We start from the raw sequence: 26,195 nt of genomic DNA on the forward strand, positions 1-26,195 counted from the left end.
TTTGTATCATGTATTTAATTTTATTTGGTATACACTACTATGACCTTATCGTAATTGAAATCCAATACAGGATTTTTTTTTTAAATGATTAGTCAACTCCACAAAGACAATAATACTGCTGTGGAAGACCAAAGGAGGTGAGGGGGGAACCTGATATATTTATTTACAATTCCCTATATTGTAAACATTTAATCTATATACTGTTACTAACTTGTAATGAGAGCTTTACATAGACAAGAAAATGATGCCCTGTATTCTATTCATAGTCAGCAATAGCATATTAAATAGAACATCAGATTTTCTTTTCCATTAGCATTATGCTTTAGATAATTATCTGAATTTCAAAAGATCTAAATATATTCAAGTGCTATACACCTAAAACTACTTAAGCCAACATATTTGGCTTAAAATTTCATTTTTAGAATAATTTAAAGTGCTATAAGCAACCTGGCAATCAACACTTTCTGTAAGAACAAAACTACCTTTAAACATTAATTTACAGGATAATATACAATGTTTATCTGGAATAGCTGAAATTTCAGCACAAGGTCACTGTCACAGGTATAACAGCAGGATTTTTTTTGCATAACATGAAGCTTTGAAATTAACTGATGAATTATTGCCACAATGGCTTATTGTTGGTTTCCTACAAAAGAGGATAAGAACTACTAGTATATTCTATCTTTTTTTTTTGAGGTCACTTGACAGTAAGTTTGCATATTCAACAAGTCTACTGAGTTAACAATATTGTCTACTATAATCATTGTCCTTTTTACAATAGCAAATGCTAGTGGCAACTAATAACATATACTATTCAAAAAAAATCACAAGTTTTTTTTTTTTCCTTTTGAACAGGAACCTGTACTTTGGGAGTTGGTGTGCAATAAGGCTAAAACAACAGAACTATAAAACAGTATACCTGACACAAATTTTGAAGAAATATGCATCTGTTTCATAGTTTTTGTACTTATGATAATGCCCTGCTAATCTACAAATATGTAAGTAGTATACTTTCTTGCTTGATATATTAAATCCAGTATAATCATCAAGTTCTCATTCTCTTTTGTCATTTTATAACTCTTTTTCAGTTAATTCAACGATGAAAGCATATGCCCAAACCTGTAGGCCATGTACACTGCAATCTATTATAACTAGAATTCTCAAATTTCTTTTCTATTAAAATGAAACTGAGTACCTGCAAAATTAACAAAGAGAATGTTGTAGTGTGAATTAAAACTAGAACTCAGTGGTCCATGAAGTATGCATTATTTTGGCATGTGTTTTTTCGTTCATAAAACTGACTAAGTTGAACACGTTCAAAATTCACTTATGCCAATCTCACGGATACAGTAGTATCTAGTCTTCATTCCCTCAATGCCCCCATCAGACTGATCTAGTAAAACAATCAATACAGTCTTTTAAATCATAAACCAAAATAAGTTCAACAAAAGAGCACCAGACTTCTCAGGAGACTGAGATCACATAGACTGTAGATGAGATGGTCGCTATGATCAAAATGCTGCCAAAATTCTGACAAAACCCACGCTCTGATACTGCATGGACCCACGCCATGGTCTAAACCTAAAGAACTCTGGGACAGAAACATGATTTTAAAAATAAATTCCAAAATTAAAACTGTAATAAATGGTGATACGGACTAATTTTAAAGCACGAGTAACATGTTACATTGTATTGCTTCTTGAAATTTTCAAACAATGCTTGTCCATGTCAGGTTTGGGCCATTATCCTGCTAAGACAGAGAGCACTATATTTATTCAAAAGCCCAGATTTCAATGTCTTGGATAAAGAAATCTTCCTTTTTAGACAGTGTATGATTCCCGAACGTTTTACAAGAATGGCTTCTTCCATGGTATAGATCTCCATCAAGCCAAAGGGCAAATTCTCCCCTGCAATACACAAAATAGTTTTAATGATAATCTCTGAAAATTTATGCCCTACCTAAGTCAGGGGTCCCCAACCCCTGGGCCGTGGACCAGTACCAGTCTGTAGCCTGTTACTGAGCCGCACAGCAGGAGGTGAGCAACGGTCAAGAGAGTGAAGCTTCATCTGTATTTGCAGCCGCTCCCCAGCGCTACATCACCATCTCAGCTCCACCTCAGATCATCAGGCATTAAATTCTCTAGGAGCACTTGGTCCCTGGCGCCAAAAAGGTTGGGGACCACTGCCTAAGTTATAAAATAATAATTGCAGAGGTTGTAAAATAATAATTTAAAGATGTTTCAATATCCAACAATTCTAAAATCATTAATTTTTCCAAACACTTCCCTACTATTTTCTATGTTGCCAGAGGCAATTTTGTTTTGTGTATATCCTATTATAAAATCACTTAATATACAGATCAAAGGATAAAATTAAACCTCTAACATTTCCTTCATTAGAATTAGCTTTTGAGACAGGTGTTGCTTGCTCTGTTATTCTTTGCCTGGTATTCTGGATTTCTCTTTGCTCTATGTTTTTAATATTTAACACGAGTTTCTGAGGCATGGAAATTCCACATCATCTAAAATAAAATGTGTCGTTAATGTTGAGGCAGGGTTCAATCTCCAGTTCATAGCTGAGGAAACTTTAGACTTGCATTTGATCGAGGTCCTATATGTAACATGTTGAAGCTGGATTCTGACTCAGGTTTATCTGACTCCAAAGCCTACATGTAGTCTATCACCATCATGACTGTGATTTCTTTGGGGCTCCTGTTTGGAATTCTGGAATGTCAATGCCCTGTAGCCCCCATTTTCTGAGCCTGTACACTTCTTCTTCAAAGACTGTAATCTTGTCTTAATTTGTTATCAAATTAGCCAAAGGTTAGTTTATTTGCTAGAATCATGTTGTATAATTAAAATTGAGTTTGGGCAGATACCTATTGACCTCTGTATATGTTATTATCAAAGACTCAAGGCATCCTTAACAGCTTGAAATTACAAGCTGCTTGCCTGTGAGGCCTTCCTGGAGAACTAACAGAATCACATGTATATGACCATTTGGAGTAGGGCTGCATGACTGCTCCCTCCAAACCAAAAAAGGTATTGGAGCATGTAAACATTACATGCTGGTTCCAACAACTGAAGATCCATAGTTTTTAGTTGCCTGATTTTGTCCTTCAGAGAAGGCTATAGTAACCATGGTTATTTTTTAATCACTGAAATCACATCTTCCAAACACCTATCTACAGAGAAGTTGGGAGAGAATATGCTAAAATCACTCCAGATGATTAATATTCTTAATGATGAATATTCTTAGAGGCTAATAAGATTCTGTGGCCTGAATAAATTATTATTATATATCCTCAACAGTGAGAAACAAAATAAATAATACTTTTATAAGTGTGAGAATTATTTAGCAAATTTTATATGTCTGATCTGGGAAGACAGAAATACCAAAGGAAGATGTCGATATTTGTTAAGCATGATTTGAGAAGTCTAGGCTGGGAGGGAGTAGAGTGGGCTGCCGCCAAACACCCTAAAGACTAAAGGAAGTTGAGATACCAGAATAAGAAAACAAAATTTCTCATAGTGCTTGCTATGCCAAAAGAATCAAATCAAATTACTGACTGACTCACACTGTTAAAAAGCCTGAAAACTTGGGGTGGAGAGGTCACTAAAATATTTGCAGTAAAACAATTTCCATTAATGTCTAAAATATCAATCCAAATAGTCTCCAGGGTAGACTAAAATGAAAACAATAGGATCTTTTTTCATATATTCGGAAAAATAACAAAACACTCTGATTTTTTGAAAAATTTGAGAAGTTCTAAAGTATTAGTATATTTCTAATTCAAATACTAAGGAGTTAGTGTATTCTAGTAATGGGATGGGTTTTACTCAAAAGAGAATCAACTAAATAGCATTTTTAAAATGAATAAATACATTTTCTACCAGTGGTTTCAAATACTGTACTTAAGCACCTTTTTGCAAATGAATCACACTTTCTTAGTCATAAAAGACGAATTAGAATTCTAACGTCAAAAATTTTCCAAAGATAATTGATTTTATAAACAATGAAAAAAAATTTTTAAAGTTTCTTAAAAAGTTCATGGTAAACTGTTCAAGAGACTTACCCTCCACCACCAAAAGCTAGAGAATCCATGTCTCCTTTGATAAAAAACATATTATCTCCTGTCCACTTAAAGACCTACATAAATGAAAAAAAAAAAAAGCTATAAATTAACGTAGATGAAAATGGTTACTAAACAGAGTTACTTCTCCTAAACCCCCAAATAGTTAACAAAGCCTAGACTGACAATAAGAAGAATAATAACAAGAACAGGAGAAGATCAGGCAGAGGATGTGGTGCTCTGGATTTCAGTGTTTACATGACGACATTTGAAAGTGCATGCTCTACTGCAATGTAATCTTCATTTCCAATTCCTCAACTCGTTATCTCTTCACACGTTCTCTTTGCTGACTATGTAGGTATTAAGAATTGGATGGCTAATGAAAATAGTTGAAGAAAGTAGAAAATCAGTTAAAAAACAGATATGGATGTCATTAACTTTTATTTTAACATTCATCATAAATGTACGTTAATATTTTAATATTTTGATCTCAGGCCAAGGTCATTTCTTTGGGTTCATCTTTGACTATCATCTTTCTTATATAAGCCTATGGCACATATTTCAATTCCTTTAAAAACCAGAGAGAACATAAAAATACTTAAGAAAACCAAGGGCAAAACTTCTAGATGTTAATATTCTTATTTATTTAATTTAAATTTATTTATTTTAATTAGTTTCAAGTATACAGTACATTGGTTTGACATCTATACAGTTCATAAAACGATCTCAATTGCTCTCTCCCTCCCAACCCTCCACCTAGCCAACGTATTAATGCTAACTGCATTCCCTATGTCGTGCTCCCCATCCCCGTGACCATCCATCAGCTACTAATTTGTGCTTCTTTAACCCTTCATCCCATTCTCCCAGCCCCTCAAACTCCCCTCCCCCCTTCCCGTCACCAAATTATCCACTATATATTTATGAATCTGTTTTGATTAGTTTGTTCATTTTATTCCTCAGATTCCGCATATAAGTGAAATCATAATACCTTCTTAGATCCATCAAAGCATTTTATTCCTCAGATTCCACATATAAGTGAAATCTTAATACCTTCTAGGTCTATCAAAGCAATATCTTTTTCCATCCCCTTCCCTTTAGTCTGTGTGTGTCTTTTAATCTGAAGTGATTCTCTTGTAGGCAACATGTGGGGGTCTTGTTTTCTTATCCATTCATCTATTCTATCTTTTAGTTGGAACACTTAATTCTTTTCCATTTGAGGTACTTATTGATAGGAATGTAGTTATTACCATTCTTTATTCCTGATTTTGATACATGTTTTTCTTCTTAAAAAAGTCTCTCTAACATTTCCTGTAATACTGGTTTGGTGGTGATAAATTCCTTTAGCTTATGTTAGTCTGGGAAGCTCTTTATCTGTCCTTCAACTCTAAATGATAGCTTTGCTGGATAAAGTATTCATGGTTGTAGATCCTGGGTTTTCATCATGTTAAATATTTTGTGCCAAGCCTTTCTGTCCTGCATGATTTCTTTTGAGAAATCAGCTGCCAGTCTTATGGGTGTTCCCTTATAGGTAACTATTTGCTTTTCTCTTGCTGCTTTTAAGATTCTTTCTTTGTATTTAACCTTCGGCATTTTAATTATGATGTGTCTTGGTGTGGGCATCTTTGGGTTCCCGGTTTTTGGGGTTCTCTGAGCTTCCTGGGGTTTTATGTCCATTTCTTTCACCAGGTTAGGGAAGTTTTCCATCATTATTTCTTCAAACAGCTGTTCAACATCCTGTTTTCCTTCAAGTATGCCGATGAGATGGATATTTTGACCTTTAATAGTGTCCTATATACATCTTAAATTATTTTTATAGTTTTGTCATCTTTTTTTCTTGCCATTCTGATTGAGTGTCTTTGGCTTTCCCGTCCTCTAGATAGGTCATTTGATCCTTTATTCACTTTGTTTATTCCATTTAATAAATTTCTCATTTCAGATTATGTGTTCTTCATTTCAGACTGGTTCTCTTTTATAATTTCCAGTTCTATTTTTATGTTTTTTATCTCTTAGTTGAAGTTCTCACTGAAGTTTTCTACACTTCCCAAAAATTCATTGAGCATCTTTATAACTAGTGTTTTGAACTCTGCATCTGTTAGATTACTTGACTCCATTATTTCTGTATCTCTGTTCTATTCTCTCATATGGTTTCTGCTTCTCTGTCTTCCCATTTTGGCTGCCTTTCTGTGTCTGTTTCTAGGTACTAAGCAAAGCTCCTAAGTCTCCCAGTCTTTTTAGTGTGGATTTGTGAAGTAGGTGTGCAGTGGCACAATTTTAGCTGCAGGCCAAATTTAGCCCAAACCTGTGCCCTTCCAGGACCGCCTGTTAAGATTCAGCAAGCAATCCACAGATGCTGTGCTTATAGTTGCCTCAAAAGGCCACACCAGAAAATGAGGCCAGCTGCCACCAGTGAGTCTAGGCGCCGCTCAGCAAAGAGCAACTGACTTGCTGAGGATACACCTGGATGTGGTTTGGGTGGGGTCCCGAGGTGGGGGAGGTGAAGTTTCAGGAAATCCTCTGGTCCAAGCAACCTCTGTTATCCAGTTTGATGACTTCATGGCTATGGTGGTGCTGTGTCCCTGCACTGGTATGGAGGAAGGCTCAACTGGGAACAATGGATACTGCAGCATTTCTGTACAGAGCAAGTCTCACCTTGGCACTCACTCCAACAATGTCTCCTTGTAAGTCCCTGGTGTCCCCTGCGTGCAGCCAAATTGGCACTGGTGCTCAGAGTAAGCAGGTCCATCACCGCAAAAATCTGCTCGCGGACAAGGCCCCTTTAAGAGGCGTCTGCTGCTACTGCAGCCTCCGTCACACTCAGCCGCTCAGGACCGGGCAGCCCCACGTCCTCGCCCTGTCCTATTTTCTGCCATTGCAGGGTGATTTCTTAGTTCTCTCCCTAGTTGTGTGACTTGTTCATCTAGATCCCAGGCGATTTTCCTTGCTGCTGATCCTTGTTTCCATCACAACTTGGATTTGGTCGCCAGAGGGATGAACAGGGCCTCTACCATCTATGCCATTTTTTTTCTTCTCTAGACATTAATATTCTTAAAAATTTTTTCCTACTCTTTTGTGGCATTTTTATCTAAACCTAATAGAATAGCAATATCTAGCACTTTTTCATTATCAAGTTTTCCAAAGACCTAATTATAATTTTCAATAAAATAAACTTTAACACTCACTTTTTCTGTTATAAAACATTTGACTTATTAGAGTATTACAGTTATCAGGTAGAAAGAGCATTAAAAGTTTTGAGAGTAAGCACAACTGAAGCTTAAGAACTTTGAAGCACCTGCAAGCTTCCAGTTAGCTGCAGGAAAGGATGGTTAACCCAGTGCCACTCAAGCACAAGTTTGTGAAAAGAGCTTCCACTGAATCAAATACTTTCTATTTTGTTCATTATAGAAACTGTTCTTAAAAATCACTTTTTTTTTTTTAATTTTTTATAACGAACTATGTCAATTCCTTTTTTTAAGATTATAATTTCCTCTCTTAGGAAAGGTTTGACACACTGAACCTCAATGCATCTGAGACACCGGGATTGCACTCAATGTTTTAAATAGTCACACATTCATTAAAATTCACATAAACATTTACATTTTAGATCTTATTAGTATTCGCTCTATGTTGGTCGAGCCACAATAAAGAAAAAGAAATTGGGTAATCACTTTGGACTAAAACCCAAATAATTTATTTTTTAGGTTTTCAAGACTTACTTATATCATTAAACTTATTTAGTAATTAAGAGTTTCTAGGAATTTCGCAAGGACGATTCAAAAACAGAATGGTAATAATGACATAAACTCATTACTGAGCCTACGATGTGTGTCTGGCACCAAGTGAAATGTTGTACATATATAATTATCATTTAATTTTTAAACAACTCTGTTACATTTTATAGTCTCCATTCTATCCACAGAAAAACTGAAACTCAAAATGATAAAAAAAAGTGCTAGGTTTTCAGTCAGTAAAAGGCAGAGATGAGAATCACATACAAGTGTATTTGACTCCAAAGTGCATGCCCCTTTCACTAAGCCATCTCTTTATAAACTGAATATTGGAACAACTGTCCTTACCTCAAACTCTGGACAGAATGTGAAAACAAAGGTCTCTCCGGTACCATAGAAACCATCACTCACTTTAAATGGCTCAGATGCTAATGCACCAAAAACCTAAGGATAAAAAAAGGCATATTCAATGACTATTAATTTGTTTCAGTGAGCATTATCCCATTACATACATTTAAATAAAATACAAAAAAAAATTTTATAGTTTTATCTAATTATACTTAAAAAGGGAAACATGATCAATTGCTGTATAATTCATATTACTGTCAAGTACAAATCAGTTTCTCAATGGGGAAAAAACAGATTTTTCCTAGTTTTGAAATCTAAAGAGATTCTTGTTATAACAAACAGACAATCTTAAAAAGTGGTTCACACATTTCAGGAGGCCTTAATATGCACGATGTATGTATAATAAAAATAGCATGCTGTTATGGGATTGTAGCATTTAGGGAAGCAAAAACCTTTCAGTACATTCTATTACTAAAAAGGTTCACTATTTTTTTCTTCATTAGACAGTAAACTCTATGTGGGCAGGCCTTGGGTCTGAACTGTTTGGCCCTGTACTGCCATGGCCTTGCATATGAGACACACAATAGATAGCCTAAAAAAGAGTGAGTGAATAGGAGACCTGGATAAGTCATTTCCATGCTCTAGGTCTAAGTTTCTACATCATCAATGAGAAAGTGGAGAATGTGGTAAATGAGCTCTACAGTCACGGTCTCTCCTGACACTCTTTTATATAGTCTTAATTTTTAAAACGGACTTTCTTATTATTGAATGGTATATATATATATATGTAGATACATAAAATATAAATGCACAGCTAAATTTGGAATTATCACAAAGCAAAGTCCCATTTAAACTGCATTCAGACCAAGGAACAGAACAGTGCTCCAGAAGCTCTCTTTGTGCCCCTTGGTACCCGCCACCCCCTCACTCCCAGAGGAAACCACTAGCCTGACAACACCACAGATTCATTTTGCCCATTTATAAACTTTCCATAAAAGGAATCATGAAGAACTTACTCTTTAGTGTCTGATTTTTAACTCAATATTACATTTGTGACACTTATCTACACTATGGCACGTAGCAGTTCATTCGTTTTCATTTCTACAAGTGCCTTTTATTGGGTGTATAACCTTGGAAAAGTTGATAAAACTCAAGTCATAGTTAACTTGTCTTGAGAACAGGGATGATGAAAGTATTAATCTCACAGGCTCTGATGGCTAATTAAGACAATGCATATAGAGTGATCAGATAAGTGTGCATAAGCACATTAACAGTGTTAGTAGTAGTAGTGCTTTGTTTTGTTTTTTAAATTAATACGGCTATTTCACCTTCTCGTTGCTCTCCAGTGCTGGTAATTTACCTGAACTTGCCGTTTCAGAAACACACCAACGTTCCTCTTGCTTATCTGTGGTTTGGTTCTTGTATCACCCTAACAATTATCTTTAACTTTCAAAACTTTGCCCATGTTTCAAGACTGTCAATTTCCATCCTTTTTGAGAATCTCATTTTTATTTCTCCCAAGATCTGAACAACCCTTATTCTAAACACCTCTTCTGTTTTTCTATGTTTTTACTACTTAGCATAATTCTCTTGGTATGAGAGATACTGATAGACTTAAATATTCTTTTCTACCAGACTATACTCCCTGTGAAGGTAGGAACTCTTTAAAAGTTATTCATGCTCATGCCTATCCTCTGTAGAACTCAGCATTGCCTTGTGTTTTAAAAGTGCTCTATAATTATCAGTTAAACTTAATAAAATGTACCAATGAAAATAATTTTTATCAAAAGAATATGCTAAACTGTTACTATAGTCTCTTAAAGGCAAGGTGTCTGTGTAGATATTTTCATTACCTGCCCATCACTGTCTTTAATCACCATAAGCACTGGGGTGTCTAAACCTGTCATTGTCCGATAAAGGGTCTTCAAGCTGGTGCCATGCTTTCCGGTACCATAAACGAGAGTCCATGGGTAGCCAATTGTTCTTGGTGGAAGATGCTTGGTAAGCTTTGAAGAATAAAATATTAATATTTACTTGATAGCTTATTGTCAATTTGTAGGATACTAATGCCAGTTGGAATTTAATGGTACTTTATAAAATTTAGGCTACAAAAATAACAGAAATTATTTATCATTCTCAAAGATGCTTGAAGAGTAATTATACATTTCTCACCATGAAATATTAATTGTCCAGTAGGAAAAGAATCATGCCGAAAAAGACAGAAATTAGAACAGAGATAAGAAAAATGAATCACTTATAGCGCCCTCGGTACTGAATTAATGAAAATATTGAATGGACTCTGAGCTTGATTATTAATAACCTCTCAAATAATAAGCTCTAGAAACATATTATCAGAGTTAGAAATCGAGTTTCAATACTTTACATCTGTGTGACTTTGACAAATTACTTCACCTTCCTATGCCCAAGGCTTTTCACTTACAAAATGCACACAATAAAAGTATCCAATTCCTATAGGTGTTATAACAACTACATGAGATAATCCACAAAAAGCAAGTAAGTAGCATACAACAAGAAATTAAATATTAGTTATTGTAGTATCTCACCTAAATTGCTATTGTGATTTTTTTAGTGTGTGTTTACCCAAATCTCCTAGTACCTTCTATTATACTAGTTGCGATGCTATGTTTACTTTTCTTCATGGGAGAGGAAGAAACAGAAACCTTGCTTCTTCAGTTTTCAAAACAGATAAAAGGAGGCTGCTTTACTCTTATGGGTACACACTCAGAAATGCACAAATGTGGGTATGTCATACCTTTTCAATCTGATCTGGCAGTAAGAGTTCACTGGGATCACTTAGGTTTGGTCGAAAAGATTCAGACTCCAGGTCTGCTTTCACTGGAGCAACCAGCTTTGAATTGATGTCTTCTCTTGTAGTAATCTAAAGAAGTAAACAGCAGCAGGATGTTAATATAAAATTATAACATGCTTTAAAATTTTCAGGCTTTATACCTTAGAAAAGGTGACTAAAGCTTTAATTTAGGGTTTCAGAAGACCAAAGATGTTTCATCTAATAGCAAAGGCATATCCAATGTAGAAAAGGATTTTTTAACTATAAGACGACATTTTTCTCATCCAGTGTATGAAGAAAGACAAGTAATGAATGAGAAGCCCATATTTCCATGTAAAAGGAGATCACACTGCATGCAAACTTTAATTTTGCTGACGAAGGGCAAATGTGAACCAATTAGCATGTTTTTTATGTCTGTTATTTAAAATATGTGGAATTATTTTTTTCATGGTAAACATAAAATTTGCCAAAAACAACTAAGAAAACTTCCTTGGTGCCAAAATTTTAATTTAAAAGAACAGTACAATAAAAAGTATAACTTTGTATGGGTGTGTGTATTTGCTTCACTGAGAAAGTTACCATTATTTTTAAAAAGCCTTCCTTGTTTTTATGTTCTAAACACTGAATTTTTATCTAGTTGGACCAAACAACAAATTTAAAAGTTAATTTGTTCACAAATCTAGGTTTTAAATTAGATTAATTGGATGCATCAAAAAGAATAAACACTTTTTTTGCTTGATGGAAATGATCTCACTGATATTCTTAAAATGATAAAAATGTTAATTCAAAAAAAAGTCCTATACAATCTAGGCTGTTGATACTTTTTCATATTAATTTTAACATATAAAACACAATAACATTAGAAAAAAATATATGAAACATAGCTATTATTGATGAAACTTTTAAATTGGAAAATAGAATTCTATTGGAGCAGATAACTAAAATGCAGGCAGCGATGCTCGGCGACTATGATTCCATACAAGAATGAAATGTTGCTAAACTATTTTGTTCCTTTAACAGATTTCATTACAAACCTAAACAGCATATGTTTTCAACCAATACACGTTCTAGAACTGTATTGTTTTTTGATGAGAAACTAAATTGTATCAATTCTTTCACATCATCATGTTTTATCCTTATTTTGATGATGCGAAAGGTTAAAAAAAAAAAAATCCAAGGCAGCATGAGAAGCATTAAAAGAAAAGAAAAAATTCAGTAGTTCTAGCAAAGCCATGAAAGCAAATCTTACTAAGAAGAGGAAAACACACAATAATACACAAAACTGGAAAATGAGTTCAGTTGTATCGCTTTTTTCCAAAAAAAAAAAAAAAATCACAAAGATTATTTCATGGAATTTAAAATAATTTCTCTAGTTCTGGTGCCTAACCTATACTATTTCTAAGTATTTCTAATATCAACCAAGAATACTTCAAGAACAAAATAATTTATTTTATTAAGATATTTCATGTGGGGTCGATACAACTAAAATAGCCTTAAAGAAGAGAAAAAATTTAAAACCTTATTATTTGTTAAAATTTTAAAGATTTTCCCACAGTTCATCTTTCAGATTTAGTTCAGTAAAAATTCGATCTTAAACCCAAACACATTCTTGCAATGTTAAAATTAAGTGAAAACTCATCACGCAAAGAAACACACAGTGCTGAGAACAATTCCAAAGTGACAGAAAATTCCTCTGAAACTCTTTCAAATGAAAAGATGACAGAAAAGATAATCCTAGAGCTCTTAAAGGCATAACTGTACTCTTTAGTACAAAAAGGAATTTTCTGATGGACGATTTTAGTTCTGTAGTCAAAACAAATCCTTCAAAAATGAGATTTGCCCTGACGAAAGACACTAAAAACAGGGATGGTCATTCTCCGGGAGATTTAAACTACTGAAGGGGGCACCTGGAGACGTCTGCAGAGTGTGCGCAGTTCTTCAGTATTTAGAGCATCGATCCTGCGGTGATACTCAGCCACTGACACTACCTGAATATGGAGACAGGAAGACAATAATTCCACTGACAGTTGAGAAAAATAGCCAAAGCAAAACCAAAGGAAAAAAAAAAAAAAAGAAAAAGAAAAAAAAAAGGAGAAATTTAAATGGGGAAAGAGAGCTATAATCAGGATTTCTTTCCCCAACTCTGTGCTGAAAATCCAAGAGATTTATATACCAAACTACAGTGAAATACGCTTATTGAGTTTAACCACTACATTCAACCATAAAAGGTTCATTTTATGGATTGGCTCGTATAGACAGAATTTTTTGAGTGACTAGAATTATAAAGGAAATATTATATAAAATATAACATACTTTGCTAACATCATAGATCACATCTAAACTCTAAATGTCCTGCAGTTTACAAAAAAAACACACCAGTACTTTCAAACCTCCCCTCCAGATCAGTTTAGTTCAAATTCTATTTTCTAATGGCAATTTTTTCTAGGCAAAGGTGACAAACAAACCCATGCTATATGATCTGTATCAGAAAAAAAGGAGAGAAGAAAGCAAGAAAAAGATATAATGTACATTGTAAAACCTAAGGCGATAAGAAAAATAAGCTCTAGAAAGTAGAAAATTAGATTCTTGAAAGCAAATCTAATCAACAGTGCCTTCTCAGGCATGTTGTCTACTTCAGTGTTTTTAGATGACTCTTTTCAGTTTTGCCTCTCCTTTATATTATTTCTTTATGGTTGGTACTATAGCAGTTATTTGTGAATAAAATTTAATAACTTTCCTACATTCTAAATTCCTATGGGAAATTCTATATCTTCTATAATTGCCTAGACTAGTCTCTTGCATAGTGCTTAATTTAAAAGCCATATTTGACAGATAAACATTGTTACAAAAAGGCCACAGAAACAGACAAGTTTCCTCAGGTTAACAGCTACAGCTTTTTCAGATTGTGACATAATTCCCCAAACAGTAACCATAATATATGGAACTCTGATGGTGCCATAAATAGGTGCTGATTCTCTGAGTTATGACAAATTTCCCTTGTAATCAAATGTGTAGAGGTTCTGGCTACGAAATACAGTTAAACCAATCAGCCCATAGAATTTTGACTTCTGACCTAGGTTTTAAAAGGCTACTTATTCTAGCCAACTAAAATGAATTAACCACCAGTAAATATCAAGATAACTCTATAAAGAGCTATGTAAACCTGCGAAAAGCTATGAAAGACAATGAGAATTTAAAAACAAAGAAAAGAAACTAGACAGATTTCCATTCTGGCCATCATTATTATACTGACTATTGCAAAGCAACAATGCATGCAATATGACAGCTAACCCTCTACTGACAAACTCAAAGAAGTTATGATCTCCAGCTCAGAAGGATCAGACTGACCTGGGTTTGGTCTCTTCTTTTTCTATTTCTTTATAAAACAATGGAAATAATAAGAGTACATACCAAGCAAGGTTTTTATGTAAATAAGATGAAGAAATAAAATGCATATAAAGGATTGCTTAATGGAGTATAGTACCCAGCATAAAGTATGAGAGCTACTATTATTTATACTACTTTTACTTGATCATTTTTTACCTATTATTCTAAGTAGTAAAAGCTGTCTGAAGAGCCTCCTTATTTATTCTCCTTATTTATTTTTGATATTAAAATGTTTTGAGAGCTCAACTATTTTATATGCCTTAAATGACTTTTCTGAAATTAAGTTTCAGTATTAGATAAAAAATATTAAAGCCTCTTCAATTAAAGACAGAATTATCAATAAAGATGAAAAATATTGGTAGTAAAAATTTAAAAAAAAAAATCACAGCCTTGCTTTTCTATGGCCAGCAAAATAAATCTCTACAAAATATTTAATGGCCAGTTATATTTTTCTTTCTTTTTCCCACGACGTTCGATCTAATCAAGAGTCTTCTAGCCAAGCATTTTCAAATTATATGACTTAGCTATTCCTCTGCATTCCTTTTATCTCTCTAGTGAACAATGACCTTACACTTATTTCTTAAAGCTCCTTCTTTTATCATATTAACCACACTTCCTGGATGGAAGTAAAATTCAATTATGCTCACAAAATGCAGCAGTTATAATCTAATTTCATCAACATCGCTGAGAGTAGGAGTTATCAGTGAGGGAACTACGAACTGCCATCATAAATATTTGGTAAAGTCATAATTTCTTTCATGTTACAAATCTACCTTTCCTCATTCATATTTTTTTTAATGTATTCTCTTCTGGGACTTAGTTTTAAACTCACTACTTACTTAACTGTAAGTATTTACTCACACTCTGATGAATGAAGGTACATAAAAGTGTCAAAAGAGTCTGCTAATTGATAACGAAAAGGGATTTGAAATTAAATGAGTACAGAAATATACTTCCTCCTCTCAAAAGAATAAAGAGATATAGATTCCTAGTATAAGATATACAATGGAACTGGAAATAGTCTTAATTTTTGTCCCTTTGGTAAATCATACTCCATGTACAGAATTTATTATTTTACCCAAAAGATTAAACCTAAGTAGAAAATAGACACATTTCTATAAAATGTCCTACATTACACTTTTAATTATTAAGGGTACAGAGTTAGGAAACTAAGACCTTCCAATTAAAAGTGGACTGGCAAGGAAGTCATTTTTTGAGGAATAAAGTGGTCTGCATATACTGTTAAAACCCATTCACAGGAACTAAGTATGAGAACAATATGATCTACCCTCTGCCAAATTAAGTGCTTACTCTATGGTCTTTTCAGTCTTTGACAAAGGAGGACTCTCACACAAAGGAAGTGTTTTCCTAAGCATTTATTTTCACAGAATTACAAATGAAAAGGCAGGATTAAATCCACCCACCCCTATTACAAAAGGGACTAACAACAATAATCAGAACAAAACAAAAGCTGAAAATAAGAAAAATTGTAGTTGTATAATAAATAAGTTTTATATTATAGGTTGCTGTCAATCCCATGAATAAGAACGTGTTCTACACATAAAGACCAATGCTTTGATTTAACGGTCCTCCTTCCAGATGTTCTAGTATTTTCCCCTGAGTACACTACAAACAAACTAAAAACCCCCCTTCTCCCAACTGCCTTACAAGGTAACAAAAGTCTGGTAGATATCTGTGTATGTGCCATTTTTATTCCTTACTTATTCTTTACTCTTATTACTTAGTTAAGGGAGATAGGGTAGAAAGAAAAATATTACCCGATCGATGACATTTAGACTTAATTTGGTATCTAAAAATATGTTAAACAAGGAGGGAGTGTAAATCTGAGCTGTTGTAGTTAACAAAAAGGGCATACAACAGTATCCTTGAAGTCACAGAACCTTTTGTTCTATATTTCATCATATACAACAGAGTCATATAACAAAATAAAACCTGGATTATGTTAAAACTTTGCTCCTTTTTGCCTTAAATTATAACCATTGCTTTCATAATGAATGAGGTATAAAAGGAACAAATAGAGAATCATGAATTAGATAAATGAAAAATAGACTTGATAAAGGAAAGACTTAAAATCCAAACTGAATTCAAAATACAAAACATTATCAAAGTTTTGATTTGAATAAATCATTTAAAATTACTTCCTATTGAGTATATTTGCAGATGACTCATAGGTTTTCATGAGAATGTAGATATAATCACTGTTCTTTTAGTCAAAAAGAAAGCTGTTCGCTACTCAAAACCATTCCATTATACTATGTATATATTCTGTCAGCTTCCTGGAACTATAAATATAAGAAGTGAATCTCATAAAAAGGGAATACTCATTTCCCCACAGTGCATCAGATGAAAAGAATACTCTTAACATAATCTTGAAAAATACAAATCCATTATTATAGCTGGAGACTTCAAAACTTCTCTATCAGTGATTCACAAATCCAGCAGGCAAAAAATCAGTAAAGACATAGCTGAACTGAACATACATCATAAATTATAAATAATAAAAATATGCTCTCTGACCACAACAAAATTAAACTAGATATTAATAACAGAGAAATTAGTACGAAAATACCAAAATACTTTTAAACAACATACTTCTAATTAATGCATGGTCAAAAAAGTCCTAGAAAATATTTAAAATATTTTGAACTAAATGAAAGTACAACTTACCAAAATTTTGAGATACAGTGAAAACAAGGGTTAGAGAGGAAATTTATAGCTTTAAAAGCATATATAAGAAAATACTTAAAATCAATAACCTAAGCTTCCATCTTAGGAAACCAGAAAAAGAGCAAATTAAATCTGAACTAACTATAAGAAAAATATAATTAAAAAAATCAGAGCAGAGATCATTGAAATTGAAAACAGAAAATCGATGGAGAAAAATCAACAAAACCAAAGGATAGTTCTTTGAAAAGAACAATAAAATTTATAAACTTCTAGTCAGGCTAACTAAAATGAGAGAGAAGATACAAATGAATTATATTAGAAATGAAGAGAGCTAACACTATTGATGCCATGGACATTAAAAGAATAAAGGAATATTATAAATTCATACCCACAAATTTGATGACCTAGATAAAATGGACTAGTTCTTTGAAAGACATGAACCACCAAAACTCACACAAGAAGAAAGAGACAATCTGAATAGGCCTCTATCTATTAAAAAAGTTGAATTAATAATTAATAACCTTCCAAAACTGAAGGTACAAAGCCCAGTTCTAGCCAACTAAAATGAAGTAGCTACCAGTAAACATCAAAGTAACGTTATAAAGTTATGCAAACTTGTTGAAAGCTATGAAAGACATGAGCAGAAAAAAAAAAAAAAAAAAACTGGATATATTTCCATTCTGGCAATTATTATTATACTGACTTTTGCAAGGCAAAAATACATACAGTATGGTAGCTGACTCTGTACTTACAAAGCAACCCAAAGTGGTCATGATCTCTAGGTGTGGAGTATCTGGAGTGAATCCAGATAGACTCACTGGTGAATTCTATCAGACATTTAAGAAATAAATTATACTAATTCTCTACAATCTCTTTCAGAAAATAGAAGCAGAGGAAATACTTCCCAATTCATTTTATGCAACTAACAAACAAATAAAGACATTATAAGAAAGTAAATATACAGACCAATATCTCTCATGAACATACATGCAAAAAGCCTCAACAAAATATTAGCAAACTGAATCCAATGACGTATAAAAAGAATTATATACGATAACCAAGTGGGATCTATTCCAGGTACGCAAGGCATTTGCAAGGTACTTCAACATTTGAAAATCAACTGAGGTAATCCGTCATATCAAAGAAGAAAAACCACATTCTTATAATTAACAGATGCAGAAAAAGCACTATTATCCAACAGTCATTCATGATTAAAATTCTCAGCAACCTAAAATAGAGGGGATCTTCAACTTCATTAAGAAAACCCCTACAGTTATTGAAACCAATGGTCTTTATGACTTTGATTAAATTTACTTTTAAATCCTAGTTCTAAAAATCATCTCTCTCTATAATATCCCTCAGAGACCTGGCCTTTTCCCTGATAGTCAGCAACCCCTGAGGCAGCAGAAGACAGTGACCTGGACCTGATGAAGTGTCACAAGGTCTGGACCTCTGGCAGGCTAAAGATAACATCTTGACCTAAGTTATGTTTCAGTTCCTGAGCCCTAAGGTGGAACAACTCCCCAGCTTCTTTCCCATGAAACCAGAAAGAGGGACACCTGACCAGACCTCAGAACTGTCCTCAAGACTTGAAGAAATGATTTATTACTCCTTTCTTACCCCCGACCAATCAGCTCCTAGCAGACCCGAACTCCTTAACCTAGGGGGTCTCGTGATTTTGCTCTATATGATCTGTAACCCACATGCCGTCAGGGAGTTTCAGCTTTTGAGCATTAGCTTCCTGTTCCCCTGGGTGGTGTCGTTCATAATAGCCAATCTTTCTCCACGGCAATTCTTGGTGTTTAGTGTTTGGCTCTGCTAGCACCGAATGGACAACTCTCTCTGTTCAGTAACTTTATTATACATAATGGTGAGGAATGAAATACTTTCCCATGAAGATAAAGAGCAAGACAAAGATGTCCCTTTTCACCACTCCTATTCAACATTATACTAGAAGAAGTCCTAGCTAAGGCTGTAAGATAAGAAATAAAAGGGACTGATTAGGAAGGATGAAATAAAACTGTTAGCAGATGACATGATTGTCTATACAGAAAATTCTAAAGAATCAACACAAAACTGCTGGAATTAATAAGTGATCATAGTAGGTATACAGAATATAAGATTAATATACAAAAGTCAACTGCTTTCCTTGATATCAGCTATGAAAAACTGGAATTTGAAATGTAAAATAATACTATTTATATTAGTACCAAAAAAATAAAATATTTTGGTATAAATTTAACAAACTATATATAAGACCTACATAAAAAGTACAAAATTCTAAGAGAAATCAAAGATTTAAATAAATGGAGAGACATTCCATGTTCACAGATACAGATAGAACACTTAATATTGTCAAGATAACAGTTCTTCCTAATTTGCTCTATAAATTCAACACAATTCCAATGAAAATTGCACCAAATTATTTTGTGGATGTAGGCAAACTGATTAAAGTTTATATGGAAAAATCCCAATGCCAACATAATGATGAAGGAAAAGAACAAAATTGGACTTTTTTAGTCAATTTCAAAAGTAAAACTGACACTACTCAACTTCAAAGCTTACTATAAAGGCAGAGTAATCAAGACAGTGTGATACTGGCAAAAGAACAGACAAACTGATCAATGGAATGAAACTGAGCACCCAGAAATAGCTTCATACAAATACAGACAATTGATTTTTGAAAACAAAGCAAAAATAATTCAAAGGAGAATGGATGGTCTTTCACCAAATAGTGCTGAAACAATTGGACAATCACACACAAAAAAATTAACCTACACAATGTCTTTATACTTTTCACAAAATTAACTCAAAATGGATCACAGACCCACATATAAATGCAAAACTACAAAACTCCTAGAAGATAATGCCGAAAAAATCTAGGTGACCTTGGGTTTGAGGATGCATTTTTAGATAGAACACCAAAAGCATGATCTACAAAAAAAAAATTATTTAGATTTCCTTAAAATTAAAAATGTCTGTTCTCTGATAGACACTTAAGAGAATGAAAAAACAAGCCATAGACTGGGAGAATATCTTTGCAAAATATGTATTTGATAAATGTTATCCAAAATATATAAAGAACTCTTACAATGCAACGAGAAAACAGTCTAATTAAAACATGAACTAAAGATCTAGACACCTCATCAGAGAAGATATACAGATAACAATAAGAATATGAAAAGATGCTCATTAGCATATGTCATCAGGGAAGTGCAAATGAAAATAACAATGGGATACCATTACATAACTATTAAGAATGGCTAAAATCCAAAGCACTGACATAAAATGATGGTGAGGATGTAGAGTAACAGGAACTCTCATTCATTTTTGGTACAATGCAAAATCGTAGACACTTTGAAAAATAGTTTGGAAGTTTCTTATAAAACATTAAAATACTCTATCATACAATTCAACAACTGCATTCTTTGGTATTTACCCAAATGAGTTGAAAACTTATGTCCACACAAAATCTACACATGAATGTGTTTTTAACAGCTTTTTATTATATGTATTGAAACTTGGAAGTAACCAAGATATCCTTCAATAGATGAGTGAATAAACATACTTCGGTACATCCAGACAACGGAATATTAAAAGTCAGCACTAAAAAGAAATGACCTATTAAGCCATGAAAAGACAGGAAGAAAGTTTAAATGCATTTTACTGAAGTCAAAGAAGCCAATCAGAAAAAGCTACATACTGTATGATTCCAACACTCTGGAAAAGGCAGGTGTTAAAGTGGAGGAAAGGAGGGATGAATGGAGCACAGGGAACTTTTAGGGCAGTGAAATTACACTGAATCATCCTTTAATGGTAGATACACGTCATTCGGAATGTACAGCACAAAGAATAAAACCTAATGCAAACTATGGACTCTGGGTAATAGTAATGTGTAATATTACTTCATAAATTGTACAAGATATGAATAGTAAGGGCATTATGTTTGGGGTAAAGGGGACATACAGGAACTCTCTGTACTTTCCATTCAATTTTTCTGTAAGCCTAAAACTGCTCTAAAAATTAAATCAATTAAAGAAAACAGGGAATGATAAAATTCAGGGAGGTGGTTATCAATTTGGGGGCGACATGAGACATGAGATGAGGTAGAGAAAGGACACATAGGCTGATGCAACTGTACCGATAATATTCTAGTCCTTAAGTTAGGTAGTGGGAACAGAGCTATTTATTTTATGACTCATAACCTGCATATGTACAATTTTTTCAACTACTAAGTCAAATTAATAAAGAAAAAATTCTACATTGAATATATGTGTAGATGTCCTCTCTGCATGAATATGCGTGCTTAGAAAGCAGAGGATCTTTTACATATGATAAGGTATATGTAAATACTAGTTAATAAATTTCTTGTGCATATGTACTATAAGTAGGCAACAGAGTACAGCAGAGGGAACACTGGGTTTGGGTTTAGATCTCTGCTTTAATTCCAATTCTGCTTTTTATTAGTTTTGTGAACATGAGCAACTATATTTAATTTCTCCACTTCTGATCTTTCGAATGGAAATAGTAATCACACTTCAAACACTTAATGAGGAATAAATGATATATATAAAATAGATACTGATAATTAAGTGTACAAAATAAATGTTAATTCACTTCTCCTAGTAATAATCTGAAAATTTTCAGAGTACAGCAAAGAATTTAATGGCATAGGCTAGAGCCAGAATACCTACACTCGAAGTACAGCTATGACCCTTACTGGTTTTTGTATGACTGCTATATGCCTCTATTTTATAAAATGGAGATAACAGTAGCAATATTTCATAGGTTAAGGATTACATAAAATAACTCATGTGCTTAAAATAATATACAGTGTTATTAGAAGTATACGGTGTTAGAAATCATTATTTTTATAATTACTACAATTATTATATTGAGCTGAGGTCACTGGAAAAATTTTTACATTTATATAAGCTCTTATTCCATTTCTACCTGTGAGCTAATTCTTACATAGATGTAAATAATTCATCATAGGTGCTTTTCCCCTGTTTTCAAATATGAAAGCCTAAAACACAAAAAATAAATGTCGCATTTAAGGGTTGAAATACAAAAACAATGATGACTAAATTAGGGACATATTGATATTAGTAGAGATAAAATAATGTCACTATTTAATGGCTCATGACTTTAGTCTGAGTAAGCCTAAAATCCTTATTATAAAACAGGCTCATAACTTTCATGGAAATAACAATTTATTGACAAGACACTAAAAAGGCAGGATATAGTATATGGGTATATCAAATATGTAAATAGCCTCAAGAAAATTATTAGAAGATTAAAGTTTAGATGGTATGTCAGAATAAACTCCAAAATAGCCTTAAAAAATAAAGATAAGGCAAGTTGAATATGCTTGATCAATATGGTTCTCACTGAAAAGCTAATTGGCAAAGGTTTAACTTTTTTCCACATTTTGGGACATATTCTACTTATCAGTTAATGTTCTTCAGCCATAAAATTAACTTATTTACAAAATAAAAATAATCGATCTCTAATTAGCACAGGGTTACTGTAAGGTCAAATATGATATCACATATGTGAGCATTTAAAAAACTGTTACAGTTTACAGAAATATGGCCACATTATTGCTAACTATAAGGTAGCTCTTCACTTAGGTCTATGCTATTCTGCTAATCAGTTGAGTAAAGATATAAAGAATTGTAAAAAGCTGCAAAATAGAAGTCTAAAAATAAGAAATACTATTCTAAAATACTTATTATTCTCCTAGAAGAATCATTTTCTATTTTTCAGTTTTAAAGCAGAAGAGTCCCTTTGCAGGCAAAATCTTATAGGAAATCTCAAAATGAGTAAAACTGCTAACCTTTTAATTCTTATTTCTTAAGCCTTTCTCCTGCTATACAGCTCCTAGCATATCTACTCTAAAGCAAAGCAAACAGCTAGAAAATCGAGACCTTAGCTTGTTTACACATCAAAACACATTATACCGTGTACCATTTTAGAAAACTCTCAGTGACATCTTGGTGGGGTCAAAAATGTACCAGCTCAAGGTGTCTTTGTGCTCCAGGGCAGCTTAGTTTAGTAACCATTCTATACCTGTTTAGCCATCTTTAAAATAGGGAGTAATACTACTGGACTTTGCAGAGTTATTGTGAAGGTTAAATAAAATAATATACATATAAACTATATGTATGGCAGAGTTGAAGACAAGTGAGAAGCCAGCTCTCATATATATGCCAAAATCACCTAAGGTTGAATAGAACTGGCGAGTGTTATAAGTGTGTGATGCATTTTTATAATGACTTATAAAATTTAAAACATCCATAATTTATTTTGACTGTTATATGTAATAAATTAAAGTGTATTAAAGTTGTAGCAAACTAATGTTAATTCTAACGGCAAATCAAAAAATACATGAATAGCTTCACTGTTCTTGATTTAAAAAAACTTTGTTAATTGGCTATTCTGATAAATCTGATCACAATTTTAACCAATTCAATCATTTCATATTCCTGAATCCCTCTGTGCTGATGTATCATATAAAAAAAAACTTTAAATCATTCTAATTAAAAATAAAAAGACATAACAAAGTACTCTCTAGCCCAATTAAAAATAATACAAATTGAAAGTCATTTTGATAGTTTTACATGCTTCACATTTAAGGGTGGCAAGCTGTTCTGCGAGCATCTTCCAAAGTCACTCCTAGTTCAAAGGATATATCAAGCCTATTTAAACCATCCTCAATTACAGTAACAATAAAACTAACATTCTTTAAGACAAGGTATAATCCTGAATTACCACGAAAAGAGTAATTGTCAATATATTTTCTAACAAATAGTGTAGACATATTTATATTAAAAAACAAGAATTCTTAACTAGTAAGGTTGACAGATTTTTCTTTACTAGAATATCTTTTAAAGTTTTGTATTAGGTAGCACTGCTTGAAACTTTTTGGATAGTTTCAAAAAGGCTTTTCTCAGATTGCTAAAATAATAGTCTTAATACACAATATTATAAATGTATCTAATTTGATTGATCCAGTCAATCAAAACTAAAATTAATTCACTCTGATTATTCTACTCAATTTATTTTTAAGCAGGGAAAAATTTCTGAATATCATACTCCAAAGTTAAGCTTTAAATAAAAAATTTAGGCAGCAATAAAGATTTGGTAACTACTGCTTATGTAGAATAGGAAAACAAAAACACTTCTACAAAACAAATTACAGTCTTATTCATTGCCTTTTTTGAAGATATTTAGGATTAGCAGAAATAACTTAAAGGTACTTCTCTGTAATCATACAATTTTGTAGTCTATAAATATTCTCTATGCTTAAACATTCAGAAATTATATAATTTTGCATAATGTCACCATAAAAAGACTAGTAAACATAGAAATTGAAACCACTGACTGATTTACCAGAGTATATTTATGGTTAATTGGTTGATGTCTTCTCCCTTTTTTTCCATACCAGAGACGAGACATTTCCTTTCCAGGGCAAATTAAGTTACATCAGATCTTGTAAAAACTGTTTTAAAAAGCATTCTTCCTCTGTCAAAGATAAATTTCCAGCACAAGAGCCCTTCCTACTACAGTGACAAAACAGTTTGCTAGAGACAAAGATTTGATTGACAATACAGAGAGCTAATCACTAAATAGTATCCATTGCAAAGAGAGTCCTGAGTGGAGACTGTAAAGCTGGGGAGGGAAGACAGGGTTTCCTGTGTTTAAGTTTGGTTGCGCTGTACCCAAATGTGCAAAGAAAGGGCTCAAAAGTTTAAAGACACAGAGCATGTATTTCCAAACATCAATACACTAAGAAAGGCACTAAAAATATCTGTCATGAAAAAATAATAAGTACAGTTGCCAGAGTCCTTCCCATGTACACAAATGATTTCAATTAACATTTTGTTGTTTGTTCGTATAGTCATAAAATTATGTTCTTTATTAACATCTAAGAATCTTATAAAATGCCATCTTTTATATGAGCATTTTTTAAGCAAAAAGATGTTCTTCAAGTACCCTTGAACTCTCAAATTTCATAGAATGACTGTGTAAAAAAGAAGCCAATCTATTACAAATAAATCCTACACAAATATTTAAAAGTGACCTGAAAATTCCTTTGCCCGCTGTTACACAGTCCATTTTTAAATTACTCTTTCTAACCTTTAATTTCTTGAAGAAGTACTTAAATTTACTATGCCTACATATACTTCACTAATCAGTGGTATGCTTAATAACCAAATAAGTACAATTTTAACTAGAATATCAATGTTATAAGAGTACATCTGAAGATTTCTTCCATTTTAAGCTAAACCTGCTCCTTCCCCTTTACCTTATCGTGTGTAGACACAGAAGTGTGTACACACAATGACAATAACACCTTTCATGCACAAACCACCTTTCTAGTATACACAACATTGCACCACAGCCACACACCCACATTCTAGCATGTGCATGCACAGGACAGAGCCCATCCCACAATGAACATCCTCCCTCCCCCACACACCAGCCATCTCCACCACATTTACCCTAAGATCTCTTTCCCACAGGCTCTCATAGGCACACTATAACCACAGTGGTCTTAATGATACACTGAGTCCCATTGTGCATCTCCCTCCCCATCACTGTACTCCCCTATACTCACCAACATTACATAATTTGGTGGTAGGGGGGTGTCACTGGAAACCTACCCATTACTGAGCACAGCCAGATTTTCTAAAATTAAAAATATTACCTGTGTGCCAAACTGTAGTTTAAATGAAAATGTTAAACACACACACACACACACACCCACCCACCCACCACCCACCCAGCACAGAATAGCCTATTTTGTTGGTTGTCTCCTCAACACATATCCCCATAGCTGCTCCTAACACAGCTTTGATTTTGCTCAGGTAGATTTTCAGTAATGTGTTTCTGAGAAGGCTGTCTCCATGCCCGGACAGGATGTGTCCTCTCAGATTTAAACCCGTGGCTCTCAAAGTTTAGCCTAAGTCAGAGTCACCTGGAGCACTTGTTAAAACACAAAATGCTGGGCTCCAAAGTTAGTTTCTGATTAAGCAGACTGGAATGGGGTCTGAGAATGTGAATTTTTAATAAATTCCTAGATGCTGCTGATGGTCTGGGGAAATATACTTTGAAAAACAACTAAACCATGATGAAATAATCACCTCACACCTGTTAGAAT

General features: G+C 33.4%; 1 protein-coding gene across 11 annotated transcripts in view; it reads right to left on the minus strand.

Annotated features, from left to right (window-relative positions):
- OXR1 (oxidation resistance 1) overlaps window positions 1-26,195 on the minus strand; it is a 306,299-nt gene continuing 280,104 nt past the window's right edge. For 7 of the 11 annotated variants that reach the window (XM_039853663.1, XM_039853662.1, XM_039853668.1 and 4 more), the window contains 6 exons: window positions 12,862-12,942; window positions 10,919-11,044; window positions 9,999-10,151; window positions 8,146-8,241; window positions 4,076-4,149; window positions 1-1,907 (listed from right to left, as the gene is read on the minus strand). In XM_039853663.1, the coding sequence (XP_039709597.1) occupies window positions 1,772-1,907; window positions 4,076-4,149; window positions 8,146-8,241; window positions 9,999-10,151; window positions 10,919-11,044; window positions 12,862-12,942 (666 nt within the window). In that variant the 3' untranslated portion in view covers window positions 1-1,771. Of the gene's footprint in view, window positions 1,908-4,075; window positions 4,150-8,145; window positions 8,242-9,998; window positions 10,152-10,918; window positions 11,045-12,861; window positions 12,943-24,424; window positions 24,722-26,195 lie in introns of those variants that run through there. The other 4 variants (XM_039853665.1, XM_039853667.1, XM_039853671.1 and 1 more) reach the window with 3 other exon arrangements.

The sequence above is a fragment of the Pteropus medius genome, unplaced genomic scaffold (assembly GCF_902729225.1).
Source record: "Pteropus medius unplaced genomic scaffold, Ma_sr-lr_union100, whole genome shotgun sequence".
Lineage (NCBI taxonomy): Eukaryota > Metazoa > Chordata > Mammalia > Chiroptera > Pteropodidae > Pteropus > Pteropus medius.